Source organism: Narcine bancroftii, chromosome 4 (assembly GCF_036971445.1).
Source record: "Narcine bancroftii isolate sNarBan1 chromosome 4, sNarBan1.hap1, whole genome shotgun sequence".
Classification (NCBI taxonomy): Eukaryota; Metazoa; Chordata; class Chondrichthyes; order Torpediniformes; family Narcinidae; genus Narcine; species Narcine bancroftii.
Genome location: NC_091472.1, coordinates 202,033,809 through 202,058,144, shown reverse-complemented (window position 1 = coordinate 202,058,144; position 24,336 = coordinate 202,033,809). Strand labels below are relative to the sequence as shown.

Sequence of the window (24,336 nt, the reverse complement as noted above, 5' to 3'; positions counted from 1 at the left end):
TTCTAACATCATCGTCTAAATTGTTATTAGAACATAAAGCAAACATTGCCAGACTGACGTTAGTCTGACGAACTAAATATTATTAGAAAATGGAGTCAGCTAGGGCAATGGGTTGTTCCGGTTGTGGGATGTGGGAAATCTAGGACAGCATACTTGTCCCTGATGACTACACATGGAGAAGGTGCATTCAGCTGCAGCTCCTTACAACCCGAGTTAGGGAACTGGAGCAGGAGTTGGTTGAACTGCGGATCTTGGGGGAGGCAGAGGTAGTGGCAGACAGGAGTGTCAGGGAGGCAATCACCCCTCTAAATTAGGGAGATAGCTCAGGAGAGAAAAGGGGAAGATACAGAGAATGCAGAGTACCCCTGTGGCCATTCCCATCAACAACCATTATATACTGTTTTGGATATTGTTAATGGGGAACTACAAGTGACACATCAAGGTGGTCATGTCTCTGGTGGAGAGGCTGGTTTCCCCCCCTTCGACTCAGAAGGAAAGGGGGGAGAATGATAGTGATCAGGGACTCATTGGTTGGACAAGTAGATAGGAGGTTTGCTGGAAAAGATCAAGGCTCCTTGTTGGGATATTGCCTCCCAGGTGCCAGGGTCAGGGACATCTCTGATCAAGTACACAGCATTCTGGAGGGGGGAGGGTAAGCAGCCAGCGGTTGTGGTCCATATAGGGACCAATGACAAAGGTAGAAAATATAGAGAGCCTTGGTTTCCAAGGGATATTAGAATTTGGTTAGGGAGAAGAGGTATGTGTACAATAGGTATAGACAGGAGGAAATAAATTAGGTGCTTGAGGACTATAAAGAGTGCAAAAAAAACTTAAAGAAATTAGAAAGGCTAAAAGAAGACATGAGGTTGCTTTGGTTCGAGGAAGAAAACATACCACTGTTCCCTCCTAATTATAATGAAAATAGGTATCCACATATTAGTCAATCTACCTTCCCCAATTGAGTAACTCGCGGACGTACACTTTTGGTTCACCCACAATAAATAATCTTTACGACAAGATATCAGGAAATAGGTTGCACTGAACCTATCTTGAACAGAAGCAGAAAATAAAGAGACAAAATATACTTTCAACAAAGAACTTCTGGCATGCTTCCATCTATCCTCCAAATCCTCAAACTTTAAAAAAAAAATTCAATTAACCAAATTTGGCTAAACTCTTTTGGTTTAATTTTTAGGCATATACATTCTCATGAAACTAAATTGTCAACCTTACCAAAAGGTGGTCCAAGACATTGACTAAAATTTCTTTAAGTGTAAAAAGAAATCACAGGACAAGCAGATAAACCAAAATATTCCAGTGTGGACTATGTTTTTATAAATTTCACAATCTACGCAGTCTACGTAGAAGATAACTCCACAAAAGTTTGAACCTAACTCGGATGTACTAAATGATCTCCAAGGAGGGATTATTTATTAACTGTCTCTCATCTGTAGCTTCAACTTATTTTTGTGTTTCTTACCATCTCGTACAGGGATGGTCATCTCTCATCCATGACCTCTATATATCTCCATTAGCATTTCCCCCATTCTACCAAGTAATCTCCTCTCCCAACCCTGCGGGTGGGGGGTCGTCTCCTCTCCCCTCTTGTCCCTGGGGGAGGAGGGTCTCTCCTCTCCCCTCTCGTCCCTGGTCCCCTCCCCTCTTGTCCCTGGGGGAGGGGGTCTCTCCTCTCCCCTCTCGTTCCTGGGGGAGGGGGTCTCTCCACTCCCCTCTCGTTCCTGGAGGAGGGGGTCTCTCCTCTCTCATCTCGTCCCTGGGGGAGGGGGGTCTCTCCTCTCCCCTCTCGTCCCTGTGGGAGGGGGGGTCTCTCCTCTCGACCCTGGAGGAGGAGGGGTCTCTCCTCTCCCGTCCTGACCCGGGGGGGGGCGGCCTCTCCCGTCCTGTCTTTGGTGGGGGACGGCCTCTCCCGTCCTGTCTTTGGTAGAGGGCGGCCTCTCCTCTCCCCTCCCCACCCCTTCCGCCCCAAGGCGGTCTCTCCTCTCCACTCCCTTCCCCTCCCCAGGCGGAGTAGCTCCTCTCCCGTCTTCATCCGGCTTTCGGTCACTTTGCTAACTCGGACCTACTCCTCCAACCAGACGGGCCACAGTTCCAGGAATAATCCGGTTAACTTCAATGCTGCCAGCACAAACCTGCGTGTCCGCCGCCATTTTCCTCCTGCGCGCCGGAAGAGAATGAACGAAGATTTCCGGGTTGCCCATGTGTCCTGCGGGGGGAGGGGGGAGGTGGAAGAGGGAAGGTCGCTAGGCAACGGGCCAGCAATTCATCACCAACATCAGAACCACTCTCTCCCCAAGAGCCTTCATCTGTACAAATTGCAAAGAAAAAGCTGTGAGTTTGGGAATTAAGGATAATTCTAACTGATTTTCAATGTCTCCATCTTTTATGACTCCTTCTAACCAATATATGATTTATAGTGTACACACCAGAGAATATGTAAGTGTGGCGGCTTGCGCATGGTCCACAAAATGGCCGACCATTGCGGTGACCACGCAGACCGGCGGGGGTGACACCGGCCGTTGTCCCAGGTGACCTCCCTCATGGCGGGAAGATGGGGAACTGTGCCAGACAATCCCAGGCCAGTGATGCGGACCCTGACGTCAGAGCCTGGGGCCCATATAAGTGTGATGCCCAGAGCAATAAACCAGGCTTTGGTGTGCCAGTGTCGTTCTTCTCCACACCCTTCTGGCATGAATGCTACATGAACACCTTTTAAATTTATTACTGGCAAGATACCTGGGAAATGTAACACTCAGCTGTTGAATACATGGTTGAAACAAAATACCCAAAAAACTTCATGGTAATTCTGCATAAATATCTTTTTTTCAAAAAGAACATTTATATTCTTTCTAACAGAGATACACTGTTCAAAGTTGACTTCAGCCAAAACATTGACAAACAATTCTCAGCTAAGCTAATAAACAGTGATCTTAGTTTTTTACCTGGAGATCAATTATAGTAAATGGTAATGCAAGTCAGTGGTAGTAAATATTTGTATAATAAACGGTAATGCAAAAACACTTTTGAACTTCTTATAACCTTAACAGGGTCATGACATTCAGCATCAAATGTTACCCCTACTGAACCTCCTTGGATATATCTAGAGTGCTCCATGTTGATTTGCATGGCGAACAGACAAACAAACAGAAATATATATTAGAAGATTTCATTTCCTGTTTTTCACGTCACATTGTGGTCAAGATTGAATCATCTGGGACTGTACTCACTGGAATTTAGATGAGAGGGGATCTTATAGTTGTTTCTATTCGGGGACATAGCCTCAAGATTCAGGGTACGATTTGATTTCAGATTTATTGTCAGAGTATTCAAGGATGAAGGGGTTGTCCTATGAGGTGAGACTGATTCATCTGGGACTGTACCCGCTGAAATTTAGAAGAATGAGGGGAGATTTTATAGAAATGTATAAACTTAAGAAAGGCATGGATAAGATAGAGGAAGGTAAGTTGTTTCCATTGGTAGGGGAGACCAGAACTAGGGGGACATAGCCTCAAGATTCAAGGAAGAAAATTTTAGGAAGGAGATGAGGAGGAACTGCTTTTCCCAAAGTGTGGTGAATCTGTGGAATTTGCTGCCCATTGAAGCAGTGGAGGCCCCCTCAGTAAATATATTTAAGACAAGGTTGGATAGACTTTTACATAGTAGGGGAATTAAGGGATATGGGGAAAGGCAGGTCGGTGGGAGATGAGCCTATCAGCAGATCAGCCACAATCTAATTGAATGGAGGAGGAGGTTCATCTGGCTGGATAGCCAACTCCTGCTCCTATTTCTTAGGTTCTTATGCAGGCTATTGTTGGTGTAACTTGCATACCTGTTTGTATGCAACATTTTGGTGTGTCTGTACATTGTACTTGTGTATTTGATAACAAACTCTCAGTCACAGTTTGGCTGTGCTCCTAAAGATCGCCTTGGAATTGTATTGCTAATTAAACGGTGCCAGTTTGAAATGGTGAAGCATTTGATGCTGCTCTCCAGGTGGAGGGATCTGGGTTTAGCCCTGACTTCCAGTGTTGTAAGTGGGCATGGAGTTTGTATCTTCTTCTGTGATCCTGTGGATTTCTCCCAGGTGCTCTCTTTTCACACCTCACATTCCAAAGAGAAGCTAATAATTTGATTGCCCAGAGTAAACTACCCCTTATGTAAGTAAACGATGAAAGAAGCTTTAGCCTCGATAAAGGGCTCCATCCCTGAAACATTGAAGGGCCATTTCTATTCATGGATACTGCCGAGGTCTTCCAACTTCTCATAGTTTCCTCAAGATTCCAGCATCTGTAGTGTTTGTGTTTCTCCACAGTTCTGTTTCACTCAAGTTAAACAAGAAAATCTGCAAATGCTAAGGTCAAATTCAATGCAAAAAGTGCCACAGGAGCTCAGCACAGCACGCAAAAGTTTTGAACATGCTGGCTGGGGTGGAATCCAGAACAACAAGAGGGGAGAGGTGAGAATTTATCAGGTCTGTGCAAAAGGGGATGGAAGGGAGAGTCTGACCTGGGAGAAGGCCATGGGTGGGGTGGGGGTGTGGTTAATGAAAGCCAGAGAAGTGATATTAATGCCATGTTGGAGGGTGCCCAGTTGGAAGATGAGGTGTTATTCCTCCAATTTGCAGGTTGTCTCAGTTTGGCAGTGCATGAGACCATGGACAGACATGTCAGCAAGGGAATGGGATGGGGAATTGAAGTGGGCGGCCACTGGGAGATCCAGGCTATTGCAGCGGACCGAGCCGAGGGGCTCAATTAAGGTTTTTCAAGTTCCTGAGGAAGGGCTCAGGTTCAAAACATTGACTGCCTTTTCCTTCCTACGGAGGCTACATGACCTGTAGGGTTTCTCCAACACAGATGTGTTTATCTTAAATGCACTTCACCATCAGGTGGCAGTGCTAGGCAGCTTTTGCATTGGTTGCTCTGGGGTCTAATACTGCCTTCGGTTGGTCTTCGGTTACCATATAACCATATAACCGTTTACAGCACAGAAACAGGCCATGTCGGCCCTTCAAGTCCGTACCGGTTCACTTAAACAACTCCACTAGCTCCTCCGCAAACTCCTGAGGAAGTAGAGGATGCTGTATATAATTGTGTAAAAGTCAATACCACGTATAAATCAACCCCCTATTTTTGACCAAAGCAAAATTGGGAATCTCCACCCTCTGCATATCTACCAATGACCCTACCCCACCCCAAAATTATCTCCTAAAAGTTGCATTTACCTTCCAGAAGGAAAAATACAGATGCACAAATAGTCCAGCTTAATGATTTAAATTACAAGTTGAAAGAAGAAATTGTTTCCCTGTTCGATGGTGACATGTTGAATGAGAGAAATTCAAGATCTGCAAAGGGGACATAAAACATTACAGCACAATGCCCTTTGGTCATTGATGTTGTGCCGACCTATTTATTCCAACCAAAAAAACCAAAACCCTTTCTATCTTGAACCCTCTATTTTTCTTTCATCCATGTGCCTGCCTAAGAGTCCCTTAAGCATTTCAGCCTCCATCACCATCCGTAGCAAGGCAATCCAGGCATCCACAACTCTTGTGTAAAAAAAACTTACCCCAATATCTCCTATTATAGCGCGAATAAAAGCTCTCACGACTGGAGGGAGAATAAACACTTATATTAGCGTAACTGAGGATAGGGTCTCACAGTAGTCTTCAAAAGGGTTCTAGGTTTAGGCAGGAAACCAGGGTTATATGTGAGCAGATGAGGGAGGAGCTGGGAGGTGGAACCAGCCATCAGCACAACACCCTCCCAGTGAATCCCAGTCTACTGCATTCACCCCTTCCTGCAGAATTTAGGGTCTGTGAATGAAGACAGAGCACATGGGTTCAGAAAAGAAAAAAGTCGAGAAAAATATATAGTTATTTATAAATTTACAGATTTAAGCAGTCTGGGGATCTGGAGATCCTGGTAGAGCGCCTTAGCACCGGGAGGCCTTGGACTCCTTGGTCTCCTGGACCCCCTTGAGAGGGGGGCTGGGTCAATTACTCTACGGTGGAGGTGGATGCACTTTCCTCCTGAACCGGATCCCCTGAGGCCGTGACTGGGGGTGGCGAGAATGAACTCCGTGGCTCGCAGGGCACTTGAGGCAACGGACCCACTGTTCCGGTGGGTGCCAGGTCCTTGCTGTGTGATGGTGTCCTCTCTGCCATCTGGGTACTCCACATGGGCGTACGTGGGATTGGCGTGGAGCAGCTTCACCCTTTCCAGCAGGAGGCTTCTCCTCACGTGCTTCTTGAGAAAGACTGGACCAGGAGTGGTGAGCCAGGTTGGGAGTGTAGTTCCCGATTCCGACCTTCTTTTGAAATTGAATAGTAGCTCATGAGGAGTAGCTTTGGTTGCAGTACATAGTAACGACTGGATGGAATGGAGCACCAGAGGGAGGACTTCCTGCCAGTGCGAAGGCCTTTTGACTTCAGGGCCAATTTGACAGCCTTACAGACTATGACGTTCTCCATTTGAACCTGCCCTTTCCCCCGGGGGTTGTAGCTAGTAGTCCTGCTGGATGCGATGCCCTTCACCAGCAGGTACTGACATAGCTTGTCACTCATGAAGGATGAGCCCTGGATGCTATGAATATAGCTGGGATATCCAAACAGGGCGAAAATGGAATCTAGGGCCTTTGTGACTGACAAAAAGGTCGTGTCTGGACGTGGAATGGCGAACGGGAAGCAGGAGTAGTCATCAATGATAGAGAGGAAGAAAGTGTTCCTGTTTATGGAGGGGAGGGGTCCCTTAAAATCGACACTGAGCCATTCAAAGGGCCTGGATGACTTGATCAGGTGCATCTTTGTGGGGCAGTAGAAATGTGGATTCTGTGCAAGAGCTGGTCATTTCCCTGTCTTCCATGAAGTAGGGCAGATTGCGCGCCTTGACAAAATGAGCCATGCGGGTAACCCCTGGATGGCAGAGCTCATTATGCAGAGACTGCAGTTGGCAGAGGCACAGCTTCCTCTGGGTAAGGCATCATTAAGGGCTCCTGGCCAATAGGCAATGTCATAACTGTAGGTGGAGAGCTCAATCCTCCACCAAGTTATCTTGTCATTTTTGAGTTTGCCATTCGACATTATTGAATATGAATGCGACCGAGGGCTGGTCAGTGAGGAGCGTAAATTTCCTACCAGGCAGGTAGTGTCTCCAGTGCCTCACGGCTTCTATAATGGCTTGAGCCTCCTTTTCCACAGAGGGGTTCCAGAATTCATGGCCTTGCAATGTCCAAGAGAAGAATGTAACCAGCTTGCCCGTCTGGTTGAGAGTAGCGGCCAGGGATACATCCAAAGCATAGCTTTCCACTTGGAAAGGTACATTCTCGTTCACCGCATGCATGGCGGCTTTTGCAGTGCGATTTTGGAGTTAATTAAAAGCTGTTTGGGCTTCAGCCAAGAGGAGGAAATTAGTGGCTTTTAAGAGAGGGTGAACCTTATCAGCGTATTGAGGGAACAACTGGGCGTAATATGAGAAAAACCCCAGGCATCTCCTCAAAACCTTTGTGGTCCTGGAAACGAGAAGCTCTAACAGGGGACGGATCCTTCGGGGTAGAGGCCAATGATGCCATTCTCCATCATGTAGCCCAGGATAGCCAGATGTTTATTCCTGTTTAGAGTGAGGTTCAGGCCTTTCAATGCGTGGAGATAACTCTGGAGGTTGGTGTCATGGTCTTCCAAGGTATGGCCACAGATGGTGACATTATCGAAGTAGGGGAAGGTAGCCTTCAACCCATATTCATCACCATTCTTTCCATCTACTTCTGGAAGATAGAAACCCTGTTAGTGATACTGAAAGAGACCCTCCGGAATTGATAGAGACGACTGTTAGCCTCAAATGGCGTATATGGATGGTCTTTGGAATGGATTGGCAGTTGGTGATAAGCAGATTTCAGGTCAATTTTCGAATAGACCCGATACTGCGCAAAATCATTTACCATATCCGAAATTCGAAGGAGGGGGTACGTGTCCAGGAGTGTGTACCAATTAATAGGTTGGCTAAGTCAATTATTAGCCTGGACTTGTTTTCTCCTTTTACCACTACCACTTGCGCTCTCCACGGGCTTGTGCTAGGTTCAATGATATCGTCGTCGAGCAGATGCTGTCTCTCAGACTCTAAGAAATCTCAGTTTGCTGTGCTGTACGTCCTGCTCTTGGTAACAATAGGTTTGCAGTCAGAGGACAGATACGGAAAGAGAGGTGGGGGTTCGATATTCAGTGTGGAGAGGCTGCTTGTGGGTTCTGATTTTAGAGGCCTTCCATTCCGAACCATTACAGGGGGGAGGGGATCAGAATACTCCAATATCACGTTTTTAAGGCGACACAGGAAGTCCAGCACCAGAGAACACAATTCATTAAGTACATACAGTCGTATTTTACAAAATCCACCCCCACCAAACGAGAGATGTACAATACAATGTTGTTGAATATGCGTAGAATGCGAATGAGACACAAGGAATTTGCTGTAATTGGAAGGATGCATCTTTAGGTTGTATTCCTGCATAGTCCATTTGTCCATGAAGCTTTCAGTAGAGCCTGAGTCAATTAGGTATCTACTGGAATGTCCGTTTACCTTCACAGTCACTATGGAGTTGCTGAGCTGGTGAAGACTGTCCTGGTCTAGGACCATCGAGGCTAGGACCCCAGAGACTCCATACTCCTCCCTCGAGTGGCCCACACCATCCTGGTGTCAACCTTGTGGCGCAGTAAGATGACTGCCCTCCCTCCTCTAATGATGATGGCGCCGTTTGAATTTGAGTCATGGGAAGGTGGCAGCCAAGCCTTTTTGTGCTATTTTCTCACTGCCACCCTTCATCGGCATGTAGCACAGCAAGTGGGTACGGGGCAGACATCTTGGGGCTGGAATCTGTTCCTGGAGCAGTGCAAGCCACGGACTTCCCCAAGCTTCCCTTCGCGTGGCAAACCCTCGCCCAATGCCCTTTCTTGCCACAGCTGGAACACACCAAGTCTTTAGTTGGGCAATGTGATCGGGGATGCTAGCTCTTGCCGCAGAAAAAGCACTCCCTAGCACAGGAGCGCTCTCTAGCACGCGAAGAGGGAGCAACTGGTCCTTGGAAGGGGACACCTGAGTGAGCAAGTTTGCTGGCTTCGAGGTGGTTGTTCTCAAGCTTGGCCTGTTCCAATGGTTCAGCCAGTTCAACGTGGCTGGCCAGGTCCTTCTTATCTGTCTCAAGCAGTCGCTGCCTCATGTACCTTGAGCAGACCCCCGTGATTAGAGTATCTCAGATCTGTCCTTCTTCATGAACACAGCTCATAGCCACTTTGTATCTGCACTTCTTGGCAAGTGTCCACAGATCCAGCAGTTAGTCATCGATGGTCTCTCCTGACCGTTGGTGACGTAGAGCGAGTCGGTGCCTGCTAGAACCTCATTTTGCGACTTCCAGTACTGTGCCTTCAACGCCTCGATGGCAGCATCATATGTAGTGCAGTCCCTGATGACCGCATACCCCTTCGTTCCTACCCTCAAAATGTGTGTGGACCTCCTGAGTTCATCGGAGTGGAAGACGTCTCTGACCGCATTGAGATAGGCCTGGAAGCAATCTAGCCAGTACGTGAACTCCTCAGCTGTGTCGGGGGTCAGAGGGTCTATCAGCAGCATACCTGGCTTGAGTAGTGCTTCCATCATTAGGGAATAAGCTCATAAAATTGTAGCGCGAATAAAAGCTCTCATAACTGGAGGGAGAACAAATGCTTTTATTAGCTTATAACTGAGGGTAGGTTCTCACAGTGGACTTTGGATAGGTTCTGGGTTTAGGTTGGAACCAGGGTGATATGTGAGGAGATGGGGCTGGAGCTGGGAGGCAGAGCCAGCCATCAGCACAACACACGACCGGTGAATCCCAGTTCACTGAACCCTTAAACTTCCCTCCCTTTTCTTTGTTCATATGCCCTCTGGTGTTTGCTACTCCCTCACTGGGAAAAAGGCACTGATTAACCACCTTATTTATGCCTCTCAGAATCATGTAGAACTCTATGAGGTCACCTCTCATCCTTCTTTGCTCCAAAGGGAAAGTCTGAGCTCTGAAAACTTTGCTTCGTAAGACCTACAAGCTGCAGATTCTAAAAAAAAAGAGAAGCTGGAGGGATTCAGCAGTTTAGGCAGCATCATTGGAGAAATGATGAGAGTCAAAGAAATGGAGAGTCAGCATTTCAGGTTGGGACCCTTTTTCAAGACTAAAGCAGGAAGGGGAGATAGCAAGGATAAAAAGGGCCCAACTGAAATGTTGACAGTCCATTTGTCTCTAATGGATACGGCCTCACCCTCAGAGCACCTCTGGTTTATTCTTGTTTATTGCTGCTAATTGAATGTGTTTAGTTCCGAAGAAGTGGAACAATTAAGGACATTTGTGAATTTCTTTTCCCAAAATGATGACAATGATGCTTTTGTGAAGGATATCTTCTTAAAAACAGCAGAGGGAAGATATAAATTTGCATGAACAGTAATGAGGGCAAAAGCGGCAAAACTCACAATTTTTTTTATGAAGGATCTAAATCTTATCAATATATGGAGGCAATTAAATCCCATAGAGAGAGATTACTCCTTTTACTCAAGGGTGCACAATTCACATACAAGGATTATTTATTTTTAATGTCTGCGCAGTTAAAAAGTAGAGTGATAAAAACAGAATACCTAGCAAGGCTTATATCAGATTACTTACCACAAACATTAACTATTGCAGGGAGGAGTCACTTGATGGAGTAGTGGCTGATAGAGTAATGCCAGCCCTCTCCAGAAAAGAAGAAAAAAAGTGAAGAAAAGACAAAGTTCAATAAATACAAAATATAAGAAATAAAAGATAAAGTTGTAGAGAAAAGAAAGAAAATGGCACCCAAGAAGGAAGAAGTAAAAGCAATGGGAAAAAAGAAGAAAAGACGCCGGAAAAGAAAGGAGAAGGCCTTACATGCACGAAGAAACAGGGAGCCGTGGTGGAGAAGAGCATCTGATCTCTGAGGTTGGTGTCGGCCCTGTGGAGTTGCGACCCCCCGATTGCTGGACTGCAAAAATGGCTCTCTGAGCCAAACAAAAGTGTGCAACCGCGCACGCGTGAGAAGTCACGATGTGCAGTGCGCAAACTAAGGAGAAGGAGAACACCAACAGGAGGGGGCTCAGCTGGGGAGCAGGCAACCACAGCGTGACCAGCAGAGGGATGCCCGACACCAGGGCTCTCGTCTGGAAGAAGAGGAAAGTGGCAGGAGAGGTAGTGAAAGGAAAGAAGAGCAGCAGCAAGAGGTTCAGATGGACAGCTCAGAAGAAGAGGACCAACAGCAAGAAGCCAAGCAAGAAGAGGCCTGACAAAGTGAGACAAGCAACTCATCAGGAAAGTCAGAAGAGACACAGATACAAAGAAGAGAAAAAGAAGACACAAACACAGATACAGACACAGAAGAAGAGGAAGAAGACCAAGATCTGCACAGAGAAATAGAAGTTTAAACAGATGGACAGAATATAGATAAAGCTTATTTTCAAGAACAAATGAGAGCATTAATAGAATGGTTGTCATTAGAATTTAGTGCAATTAAAAGAAAAATTAAAAGAACAGAAGATAAAGTGCAAAGATTAGAGCGTCATGACAGAAATAGGGAAAAGAGTAGAATATGTGGAAGAACGAGAAATGGCTGTAGAAATGGAAGTAAATGACAAGAAGAAAATTGGAAGAAAGTGATAAAAAAATTAAAGAGTCACGAGAGTTGTTAGCTCAGAAAATTGATATGTTGGAAAATTATAGTAGGTGAAACAACATAAAAATAGTGGGCCTAAAGGAAGATGAAGAAGGCACAGATATGAAGGAATTTATAGAAGAATGGATTCCGACAGTCCTGGGAACAACAGAAATGCAGGAAGGAATGGAAATAGAAAGGGCACACAGAGCATTAGCTCCGAACCCACAGGTACATCAAAAACCAAGATCCATTTTTTATTAAAATTTTTGAGATATACAAGAGAAAATATACTGGAGCAGGCAAGGAATAAAATTAGAGAAGACAATAAACCATTGGAATACAAGGGTCAAAAAATATTTTTTTTACCCAGACATAAGTTTTGAACTCGTAAAGAAGAGGAAGGAGTTTAATACAGCAAAATCGATCCTATGGAAAAAAGGTTATAAATTTGTATTAAAACATCCAGCTGTGCTTAAAATATTTATCCCTGGGGAGCAAAACAGACTGTTCTCAGATCTGAAGGAAGCACGAGAATTTGCAGAACGACTGCAGGACAGAAGGATTGATGAAGAGATGTAACAAGAATGAAGAACAGCGATAAAATATATATAAAGATGTAAAAATAATGTATATATAAGAACTAAAGAAGGGAAAGAGAAGGGAAGAAAGGATGTAAGGGGAAAAAAAAGAGGGTGAACTTTATTATATGTGTAAAAAAAATAGTCTTTTCTGGGGGGGGGGTGGTTGGATGGGAGAGAATAACCGTCACTGCGAAATCAGTTGATGCTTGTGAGCAGGTTCACAATCCAAATGGAGAGGGAGTTGTGGTTGCCCGGCAAGGGATAAAGGGCAACTCAGAAAGTGGGGGGGGGGGGGGGGGACACATTTGGGGTTCAGGGAATATTGGATGTGGGAGTTGTTGAAGTATTTTATGTTTTAAATGTGTTGTCATACATTGAGTTTAAAAAGGGAAAACTAAGAAATGAAAATGGGGAAAAGGGGGATGGTGGTGGTGAGGAAGCGGAAATGAGGTGTAAACAGGGTATGAGATAGCCACGTTGAACTATATGACTATAAACATTAATGGAATACATAACCAAATTAAAAGGAAGAGGCTATTAAATTTACTGAAAAAAGAAACAGGAAACACAACTAACAGGAAATGCATCTAACTGCAGTAGAACATAACAAATTAAAGAGAGACTGGATAGGCCACATAGCAGCAGCATCATATAATTCAAAAGCTAGAGATGTAGCTATATTAATTAATAAAAATGTACCAATCAAAATAGAGGAGGAAATAATGGATCCAGTAGGGAGGTATGTAATGATAAAGTGTCAGATATATTCAGAATTTTGGAATTTGCTCAATATATATGCAACTAATGAAGAGGTCAAAAGTTTATGCAAGATACGCAGGGGAATATATTGATAGGAGGGAATTTTAACTTTAATTTGGATCCAATGTTGGATAAAACTAGACAAAAGACTAGGAAAAAGAATAAAATAGCCAAATTTATGGTTAAATCAATGCAGGAAAATAAACATGGATATATGGAGGAGGCAGCACCCAAGAGAGAAGGAATACTCATATTATTCGAGTAGGCATAAAACATACTCAAGGATTGCTATGTTTTTGTTGTTGCCCCATATTCAAGGGAGAGTTAGGAAAACTGAATATAAAGCTAGATTACTATCTGATCATTCACCCCTGTTATTAGCAATAGAACTAGAGGACCAAGAACATATAGATGGAGGTTATACTCCATGTTACTTAAAAGGCAGGAATTTAGAGAGTTTATGGAATACCAAATTAAAACACATTTTGAAATAAATACAGAATTAGTGAAAGACAAATTTATATTATGAAACACAATAAAAGCCTAATTAGAGGGCAGATAATAAGTTATGTATCTCAGATGAAAAAATCAAGAAATAGAGCAGTTGGAAAGGGAGATAGTAAGAACAGAAAAGGAACTAGTAAAAAGGAGAATATAATAAAAAGGAGAGAATTGGTGGACAAAAAAATAAAATATGAAACATTACAAACGTATAAGGTGGAGAAGAACATAATGAAAATAAAGCAAAAGTATTATGAACTAGGAGAAAAAACACAAAATATTAGCCTGGCAACTTAAAACAGAACAAACGAAAAGAACTGTATTGGCATCAAGGAAAAAAGAAAAAACAAATTACATATAACCCAACAGAGATTAATGAGAACTTTAAGAAATTTTATGAACAATTATACCAATCTGAGAAAATTGAACTGCCGAAATTGCAAGATAAAGAACAAAACAAACTGATAAAACCATTTGAAAGAGAGGAAGTACAGGATATATTAAAAAAAGCTGCCAAACAATAAAACACCTGGACAGGATGGATTCCCAATAGAATTTTATAAAACATTTAAAGAGTTATTAATTCCTCCTCTCCTGGAAGTAATGAACCAGAAAGAAGAAACACAAAACTTGCCAGATTCATGTAAGACAGCAATAATTACAGTAATACCAAAGACGAGGAAGGATCCATTAACATCAGCATCATATACCCCGATAGGGGCAGGAGCAAGGGGGAGACGGCGGCCCCGGCCTCAGTCGAGTGAGGCAGGCGGAGGCCCCGGTCCGGACAGGGAGTGGGAGGCGGCGGCCCCAGTCCGGGCACAGGGAGAGCAGCAGCGGCCCCGGCCCCAGTCCGGGCGAAGGGTAGACGGCGGCGGCCCCGATACGGGCAGGAGCAAGGGGGAGACGGCGGCCCCATCCTCGGTCGAGAGAGGCAGGCGGAGACCCCGATACGGGCAGAGAGTTGGAGGTGGCGGCCCCAGTCCGGGCACAGGGAGAGCAGCAGCGGCCCCGGCCCCGGTCCGGGCGAAGGGTAGATGGCGGCGGCCTCGATCCGGGCAGGAGCAAGGGGGAGGCGGCGGCCCCGGCCTCGGTCGAGTGGGGCAGGCGGAGGCCCCGATCCGGGCAGAGAGTGGGAGGCGGCGGCCCCAGTCCAGGCACAGGGAGAGCAGCAGCGGCCCCGGCCCCGGTCCGGGCGACGGGTAGACGGCGGCGGCCCCGATACGGGCAGGAGCAAGGGGGAGACGGCGGCCCCGGTCTCGGTCGAGTGAGGCAGGCGGAGGCCCCGGTCCGGGCAGTATGGACCGACCTAGGAGGGGAGGCAGGCCCCTCCAGCCCGGGTAAGAAACCTGCATAGGAGAAGACCACTCCGATATAAAACCTACGACCCAAGGACCTCGCTGCCACGTCCCAGCTTGCTTGGCCACGGCACACGAACCATGGGTGTAAAGGGTGGGGCCAGTACTGCGCACACTGCACTCCACCTAAAAGCTCCTTTGCGCAGGCCCGACGACAGGTCCACGTCCTCCCCCTCCACGTCCTCCCCCTCCACGTCCTCCCCCTCCACGTCCTCCCCCTCAAAAGATGCTCACAAACTCAAGCTAGCATGCTGGAACATCAGAACCATGCTAGACAAGGCTGACAGCCACCGACCTGAACGTCGGTCTGCCCTCATTGCACATGAACTCCTCAGACTTGACATCGACATAGCCGCTCTCAGTGAAGTCTGCCTGGCAGATGTAGGCAGCCTCCAAGAACGCGGCGCGGGCTACACACTCTACTGGTCTGGCAAGCCTTCGGATGAACGACGCCTATCTGGTGTAGGCTTCATGGTCAAGAGCTTCATTGCCTCCAAATTCGAAAACCTTCCGACAGGCCTCTCGGAATGAATCATGTCCATGCGACTCCCACTTCAAAACAAGCGTCACATCACCCTCATCAGTGTCTATGCTCCAACCCTCCAGGCGGAACCAGCAGAAAAGAACAAGTTCTACACCGACCTGCGCAACCTCATCCAACGTACCCCTACAGCCGACAAGGTTGTCATCCTGGGCGACTTCAATGCTCGTGTCGGCAAAGACTCAGAAACCTGGCCAGGAATCCTGGGCAAGCATGGCGTCGGCAAGTGCAACGACAATGGGCGCCTCCTGTTGGAGCTCTGCGCAGAACAGCGGCTCGTCATTACAAACACACTTTTTCAGCAGAGGGACAGCCTTAAGACCACCTGGATGCATCCCTGATCCAAACACTGGCACCTCCTGGACTACATCCTGGTGCGAGAAAGTGACAAACAAGATGTGCTCCACACCAGGGTCATGCCTAGCGCGGAATGCCACACTGACCACCGGCTGGTTCGCTGCAAGCTCAACCTTCACTTCAAGCCAAAGCCCAGGAACAATAAAGCCCCCAGAAAGAGGTTCAATGTTGGAAACCTGCAGTCAGACGAAGCGAGAGGAAACTTCCAGGCAAACCTCAAAGCAAAGCTCGACGTTGCAACCCGCCTCACGGACCCGTCCCCTGAAACCCTCTGGGATCAGTTGAAGACTACCATACTGCAATCCACTGAAGAGGTACTGGGCTTCTCCTCCAGGAAAAACAAGGACTGGTTTGACGAAAACAGCCAGGAAATCCAGGAGCTGCTGGCAAAGAAGCGAGCTGCCCACCAGGCTCACCTTACAAAGCCGTCCTGTCCAGAGAAGAAACAAGCCTTCCGTCGCGCATGCAGTCATCTTCAGCGCAAACTCCGGGAGATCCAAAATGAGTGGTGGACTAGCCTCGCCAAACGAACACAGCTCAGCGCGGACATTGGCGACTTCAGGGGTTTCTACGAGGCTCTAAAGGCTGTGTACGGCCCCTCACCCCAAGTCTAAAGCCCGCTGCGCAGCTCAGACGGCAAAGTCCTCCTCAGCGACAAGACCTCCATCCTCAACCGATGGTCAGAACACTTCCAATCTCTTTTCAGTGCCAACCGCTCAGTCCAAGATTCCGCCCTGCTCCAGCTCCCTCAACAGCCCCTAAGGCTAGAGCTGGATGAGGTTCCCATCCTGGATGAGACATATAAGGCAATCGAACAACTGAAAAGTGGCAAAGCAGCAGGTATGGATGGAATCCCCCAAGAAGTCTGGAAGGCTGGCGGCAAAACTCTGCATGCCAAACTGCATGAGTTTTTCAAGCTTTGTTGGGACCAAGGTAAACTGCCTCAGGATCTTCGTGATGCCACCATCATCACCCTGTACAAAAACAAAGGCGAGAAATCAGACTGCTCAAACTACAGGGGAATCACGTTGCTCTCCATTGCAGGCAAAATCTTCGCTAGGATTCTACTAAATAGAATAATACCTAGTGTCGCCGAGAATATTCTCCCAGAATCACAGTGCGGCTTTCGCGCAAACAGAGGAACCACTGACATGGTCTTTGCCCTCAGACAGCTCCAAGAAAAGTGCAGAGAACAAAACAAAGGACTCTACATCACCTTTGTTGACCTCACCAAAGCCTTCGACACCGTGAGCAGGAAAGGGCTTTGGCAAATACTAGAGCGCATCGGATGTCCCCCAAAGTTCCTCAACATGATTATCCAACTGCACGAAAACCAACAAGGTCGGGTCAGATACAGCAATGAGCTCTCTGAACCCTTCTCCATTAACAATGGCGTGAAGCAAGGCTGTGTTCTCGCACCAACCCTCTTTTCAATCTTCTTCAGCATGATGCTGAACCAAGCCATGAAAGACCCCAACAATGAAGACGCTGTTTACATCCGGTACCGCACGGATGGCAGTCTCTTCAATCTGAGGCGCCTGCAAGCTCACACCAAGACACAAGAGAAACTTGTCCGTGAACTACTCTTTGCAGATGATGCCGCTTTAGTTGCCCATACAGAGCCAGCTCTTCAGCGCTTGATGTCCTGCTTTGCGGAAACTGCCAAAATGTTTGGCCTGGAAGTCAGCCTGAAGAAAACTGAGGTCCTCCATCAGCCAGCTCCCCACCATGACTACCAGCCCCCCCATATCTCCATCGGGCACACAAAACTCAAAACGGTCAACCAGTTTACCTATCTCGGCTGCACCATTTCATCAGATGCAAGGATCGACAATGAGATAGACAACAGACTTGCCAAGGCAAATAGCGCCTTTGGAAGACTACACAAAAGAGTCTGGAAAAACAACCAACTGAAAAACCTCACAAAGATAAGCGTATACAGAGCCGTTGTCATACCCACACTCCTGTTCGGCTCCGAATCATGGGTCCTCTACCGGCACCACCTATGGCTCCTAGAACGCTTCCACCAGCGTTGTCTCCGCTCCATCCTCAACACCCATTGGAGCGCTTACACCCCTAACGTCGAAGTACTCGAGATGGCAGAGGTCGACAGCATCGAGTCCACGCTGCTGAAGATCCAGCTGCGCTGGATGGGTCACGTCTCCAGAATGGAGGACCATCGCCTTCCCAAGATCGTGTTATATGGCGAGCTCTCCACTGGCCACCGTGACAGAGGTGCACCAAAGAAAAGGTACAAGAACTGCCTAAAGAAATCTCTTGGTGCCTGCCACATTGACCACCGCCAGTGGGCTGATAACGCCTCAAACCGTGCATCTTGGCGCCTCACAGTTTGGCGGGCAGCAACCTCCTTTGAAGAAGACCGCAGAGCCCACCTCACTGACAAAAGGCAAAGGAGGAAAAACCCAACACCCAACCCCAACCAACCAATTTTCCCTTGCAACCGCTGCAATCGTGTCTGCCTGTCCCGCATCGGACTTGTCAGCCACAAACGAGCCTGCAGCTGACATGGACTTTTTACCCCCTCCATAAATCTTCGTCCGAAAACCAAGCCAAAGAAAAAAAGATATAGACCAATATCTCTACTTAATTCAGATTATAAGATAATAGCAAAATTATTAGCAAACAGATTGGCCAATTGTGTACCAAAAATAGAAAAACAAGATCAAACTGGATTTATTAAGAAAAGATGAACAGCGGATAATGTCTGTAAATTTATTAATCTAATTCATGCAGTTCAAGGAAATAAGAAGCCAACAGTGGCTGTTGCTTTAGACATAGAAAAGGCCTTTGATAGAGTAGAATGGAATTATTTATTCAAAGTATTACAGAGGTTCAATCTACCAGAAAAATATATTAATTGGATTAAAGCATTTTATAATGGACCATTGGTGAAGGTAACAGTAAATGGATATGTATCGAACTAATTTAAATTAAGTAGGTCAACTAGCCAGGGATATCCATTATCCCTCTCACTGTTAGCTTTAGCAATAGAACCATTGTCAGAACTGATAAGAACAGAAAATAAAATAAAAGGGATAAAAATAAAGGAGAAGGAGTATAAAATCAGTTTATTTGCAGATGACATCATAGTATACTTAACCGAACCAGTAATATCAATAAAAGAATTACATAAGAAATTGAAGGAGTATGGAGAAATATCGGGGTACAAGATCAACGCAAATAAAAGTGAAGTGATGCCAATGAGTAATGCAGATTATACAGAATTTAAAAAAGAATCACCATTTAAATGGCAAACACAAGCAATCTGATACTTAGGTATTAGGTTAGATAATAACATAAGCCACCTGTACAACTTAAATTATCAGCCCCAATAGAGAAATTGCAGGAAAACTTAGAACATTGGAAAGAATTACTGCTTACATTGATAGGGAGGGTAAACTGGATTAAAATGAATGTCTTCCCAAGGATACAATACTTATTTCAATCGTTACCAATTCCCTTAACAGAGAAATTCTTTAATGAACTAAAGAGAATAGTAAGGAAATTCTTGTGGAAAGGGGGGAAACTGAGGATAGCATTAGATAAATTAATAGAGAGGTACAACCAAGGTGGTTTGCAGTTGCCAAACTTTCAAAATTATTATAGAGCAGCACAAAAAAGGTATTTATCAGATTTTTACCAGACAAGGAAAAAACCAGACTGGACTAAGATAAAACAAGATAAAATAGGGGAGAAGGTACCGGAACATATACTTTATAAGTGGGTTGAAAAGCTGGTACAATATAAAAGCTCACCAGTACTGCATCATTTACTCAATATTTGGAAGAAGATTCAGTTAGAAAGGAATAAAATGAATGACCAAATACCAAAATTACTATTGACGCAAAATCCACTAATCCCTTTTGCAATAAATAACCTTTCCTTTAGAGAATGGGAGAGAAAAGGAATTAAAAGAATAGAAAATTGTTTTTTGGGAAATAATTTATTAACATTTGAACAGTTGATGTACAAATATGGGATAACTCATGGTATAATATTTGCATATTTAAACGATAAATTGGGAAACAGACTGAAATTACCAGAAGGAAGCAGCTTTGAATATGTGATTACAGACACAATGATAATTAAAAGATTTATTATGAACATGTACATTAAGCTGCAAGATAAGGAAAAGGATGAAATAAGCTATAAACCCAAACAAAAGTGGGAAAAGGATTTAAACATAAAGATAAAAAATGAAACATGGGAAAAGTTATGTTATGGATCTATGAAGAATATAATAAACACAAGATCACACAAGATACAGTATAATTACAGGTTACACAGGTTATATATCATGCCCCAAAAGTTAAAAAAATGGGATCCAACATTATCAGATAGATGTTTTTGGTGTAAGAAGAAAATGGGAACAACAGTACATGCAATTTGGAGATGTGAGAAAGTGAAAACATTTTGGGGAGATCTAAATCAGATATTAAATCAAATCACAGAAAAAATATACCAAAAAATCCAGAGATCTTTCTTCTAAATAATATAAGAAGTAAGGAATTAGGCCTCAAATTGGATAAAGCGCAAAAAGATTTATTATGATAGCCTAAGCAGTAGCAAAAAAATGTATAATGTCAATTTGGAAAATGGAAGAGAGCATGAGAATACAGCAATGGTACATGGAAATAAATAAATGTATTCCATTGGAAAAAATAACATATAAAGTCACATTATTTGAACAAATTTGGGAACCATACATGGAACATAACAGAGAGGGCTTGCCTCGGACCTCCACTCCCTAAAATGATAAGAAGACAAAACGATCGAGTGTGTTACAGTAGATCACACATTTTTCTTGTTTATTTTTCATTATGTGATGATGTTTAATGGTTTTATTGTACTGTATATGTTGAATATTTATTGGTTTTGGATGGGGGTGGGAAGGGGGGAGGGAAGGTAGGGGGGAAATAAAGGGAGAAAATGCCACTGTGTATATTTAATGAGAAATGTTTGTATATATTTTGGTTGATATGGTTCACAGTATGAAAAATTAAAAAAAAAGATTTTTTAAAAAAAAGAACATGTATACAGATGGTGCCTCAATACCATGGTACTTAAAAGAATAGGCTTTTGTGCATTTATTAAAGAGACAGATAGAAATATTTTGCGAATCAAATCAGTCATCTACTTTTAATAGCTTTCTGACATGGGACATGCTCAAAGCATATTTGAGGGGACAAATTATATCCTAAACAAAGAATCTTAAGAGAGAATATATGGCAGAAATAAATAGTCTAGAGAAAGATATTATAGAATTAGAAAAAAAATTCAAAGAACAGGACAACAAGATAAGTATAGACTACTGGAGAATAAAAAGTTAAGATATGATACAATACAAACATATAGAACAGAAAAAAAACCTATATTAAAAACTAAACAGGCACATAAAGTCTTAGCAGATTAAAACAGAGGAGTCACCAAGAATGATAAATGCTATAAAAACAGAATCAGGCATTCTAACATATCAACAAAAGGAAATCAATGACATCTTTAGATAATATTACACAAAATTATACAAATCAGAATTACTAGGAGATGAAACTGAAATGGAAGAGAGAGAAAGGATAGAAATAGACATTCACCTTACAAGAGAAGAAAATGAAAAAGCCTGGGTACCCTACAGGCTAATAAATCACCAGAGGAGGATGGATTCCCACCTAAGTTTTACAAACAATTCAAAGAATTACTAATGCACCTGTTAATGGATGTTATTGACCAAGCAGTAGAAACACAGACCCTCCCAGTGTCTTAAAAAAATAGGGATCCCGGATCTTCACCCTGACCACCTGCCCATCAATCTGAGGTCCCGGTCACGAATCCTTACCCCAGCTATCCATCCATCGAGCTCACAACCGTAGATCTTTTCCCTGGCTACTTGCCCATCCAAGCTCCTGACCACGGATCTTCACTCTGACTGCCCATTCATCCGAGTGCCTGACCATGGATCTTTGCCCCGGCCTCCTGTCCATCCGACCTCCTGACTGCAAATGTTCACCCCTGGCCACCCACCATCCGAGCTCCCAACCATGGATCCTTGCCCCGGCCACCCACCCAACTGAGCACCCAACCACAGATCCCCACTCCAGCCATCTGCCAACCCAAGCACCCGGCCATGGATCCTCACCCCAGCCACCCACCCATCTGAGCTTCCAACCTCAGATCTTCCCCCCGGCCACCTGCCAATCTGAGCCCCTGGCCACAGATCCTCACTCTGGCTGCCTGTCCTTCCAATCTCCCAACACCCCAGCCACTGATCTTCACCTTGTCCGCCCACCTATCAAAGCTCCAGGCCATGGATCCTTGCCCCGACTACCTGCCCATCCGAGTGCACGACCCCGGATCCTCACTCTGGGCATACCCCCCCAGCCAAACTCCAAATCCTCAGCTGCCCATATATAACAAAATCCAGAGAAGTCAATACCATCTGGTTTGAGGGTGCCCAGTCGAAAGATGAGGTGCTGTTCCTCCATTTTACAGGTGGTCTCAGTCTGGCAGTGTATAAGACCATGGACAGACATGTCAACAAGGGTATGGGATGGGGAATTGAAATGGCTACCACTGGGAGATCCGAGCTGCTTAACAAAGCAATCTCCCAATCTGCGTCCATTCTCTCCGATGTTTAGGAGACCACAATGGGAGAACCAGATGTATTCTGCCTAGTCCCACCAACCTGCACCCAGTCCAAACCATAAGGGCATTACAGACCTGTTGTTGCTCAGTTTCATGTGGCTAATAGAAACATAAGGCATTACTGACCCTTTGGAGCTATTTTCCTCAAAGAGTGGTGGAAACTGGGTTTATGAACATTTTTAAGCAGTAGACAGATATTTGAACAGCAGATCATCTGTTTAGGAAGTTGCAAGTAAGTGATGTTTTGGTGTTTATGTTATTGAATAGGGCTGAGCATTTAGGGGCAATAGCATTTCTTCTTTCAGAAAAATAAGAACATTTAGCCAAGTTTATGGTTACTGCTAAATGCAACATGGCATCTGTATTTTAATGCAGTAGCAATTTAATCGATCTTTCTATAAATATTGAAGGAGGTATGTGCGAAATGAATTTGGCCTTGGTACAAGAGCCTGCAGTAAAGTGGTTTAGAAATCATTATTTATTTTTCCTGTGGCTAAGGGCAGCTTTTGTGAAGCCTGTATCTGAAAATATGATCAAGGCCAGCCATATGCTTTGGTGCAACTCCAAAGGACAGGCAGCTTTGGAGACAGAGGAGCTTTGTATTAGTGACCATTGAACTTTATTTTGTTTGCCAAGTGATTGTGTAATCACATTTTAACTTTTCATTGCAAGTTTAAAATTTCTCCTTGCATGTATCAATCTACAACATTCTTCTTTTTTTTCTCTTTTTTTTCTTCTTCTTTGGCTTGGCTTCGTGGACGAAGATTTATGGAGGGGTATGTTCACGTCTGCTACAGGCTCGTTGATGACTGACAAGTCCGATGCGAGACAGGCAGGCACAGTTGCAGCGGTTGCAAGGGAAAATTGGTTGGTTGGGGTTGGGTGTTGGGTTTTTCCTCCTTTGTCTTTTGTCAGTGAGATGGGCTCTGCGGTCTTCTTCAAAGGAGGTTGCTGCTCGCCGAACTGTGAGGAGCCAAGTTGCACAGTTGGAGGCGATATCAGCCCACTGGCGGTGGTCAATGTGGCAAGCACCAAGAGATTTCTTTAAGCAGTCCTTGTATCTCTTCTTTGGTGCACCTCTGTCTCGGTGGCCAGTGGAGAGCTTGCCATAGAATACGATCTTGGGAAGGCGATGGTCCTCCATTCTGGAGATGTGACCCACCCAGCGCAGTTGGGTCTTCAGCAGCATGGATTTGATGCTTGCGGACTCTGCCAGCTCGAGTACTTCGATGTTGGTAATGAAGTCATTCCAATGAATGTTGAGGATGGAGCAGAGACAGCGCTGATGGAAATGTTCTAGGATGCCGGTAGAGGACCCATGATTCGGAGCCAAACAGGAGCATGGGCATGACAACAGCTCTGTACACGCTGATCTTTGTGTGTTTCTTCAGGTGGTTGTTTTTCCAGACTCTTTTGTGTAGTCTTCCCAAGGCGCTATTTGCCTTGGCGAGTCTGTTGTCTATCTCGTTGTCGATCCTTGCATCAGATGAAATGGTGGAGCTGAGGTAGGTAAACTGGTTGACCGTTTTGAGTTCAGTGTGCCCGATGGAGATGTGGGGGGGCTGGTGGTCATGGTGGTGAGCTGGCTGATGGAGGACCTCAGTTTCCTTCAGGCTGACTTCCAGGCCAAACATTTTGGCAGTTTCCGCAAAACAGGACGTCATGTGCTGGAGAACTGGCTCTGAATGGGCGCCTGCAAGCTCACACCAAGACACAAGAGCAACTTGTCCGTGAACTACTCTGCAGACAACATTAAAATAGATTTGAGGAAACAAACCTGAATGAATTCAAGAACATATTATTATGAACAAATATTGATATTTTTGTCTTTGGATCACACTCCACAATTGAGTTCGATTCAAACACCAGCATCCAATTATCTGA

The 24,336-nt window shown here is 44.9% G+C and overlaps 2 protein-coding genes across 3 annotated transcripts in view; one reads left to right on the top strand and one right to left on the bottom strand.

The window, feature by feature from the left end:
- Nucleotides 1–2,236, bottom strand: part of gcn1 (GCN1 activator of EIF2AK4) — a 177,220-nt gene extending 174,984 nt beyond the window's left edge. For both annotated transcript variants that reach the window (XR_011356331.1, XM_069933655.1), the window contains exon 1: nt 2,151–2,236. Coding sequence is in view for 1 of the 2 variants with exons in the window: in XM_069933655.1 (XP_069789756.1) it covers nt 2,151–2,219 (69 nt within the window). In the remaining variant the exon portion in view is untranslated. The remainder of the gene's footprint in view (nt 1–2,150) is intronic.
- The window catches only part of LOC138761467 (phospholipase A2, minor isoenzyme-like), a 63,089-nt gene continuing 40,930 nt past the window's right edge, over nt 2,178–24,336 (top strand). The window contains exon 1 of the mRNA XM_069933661.1: nt 2,178–2,349. Within this exon, the coding sequence (XP_069789762.1) occupies nt 2,193–2,349 (157 nt within the window). The 5' untranslated portion in view covers nt 2,178–2,192. The remainder of the gene's footprint in view (nt 2,350–24,336) is intronic.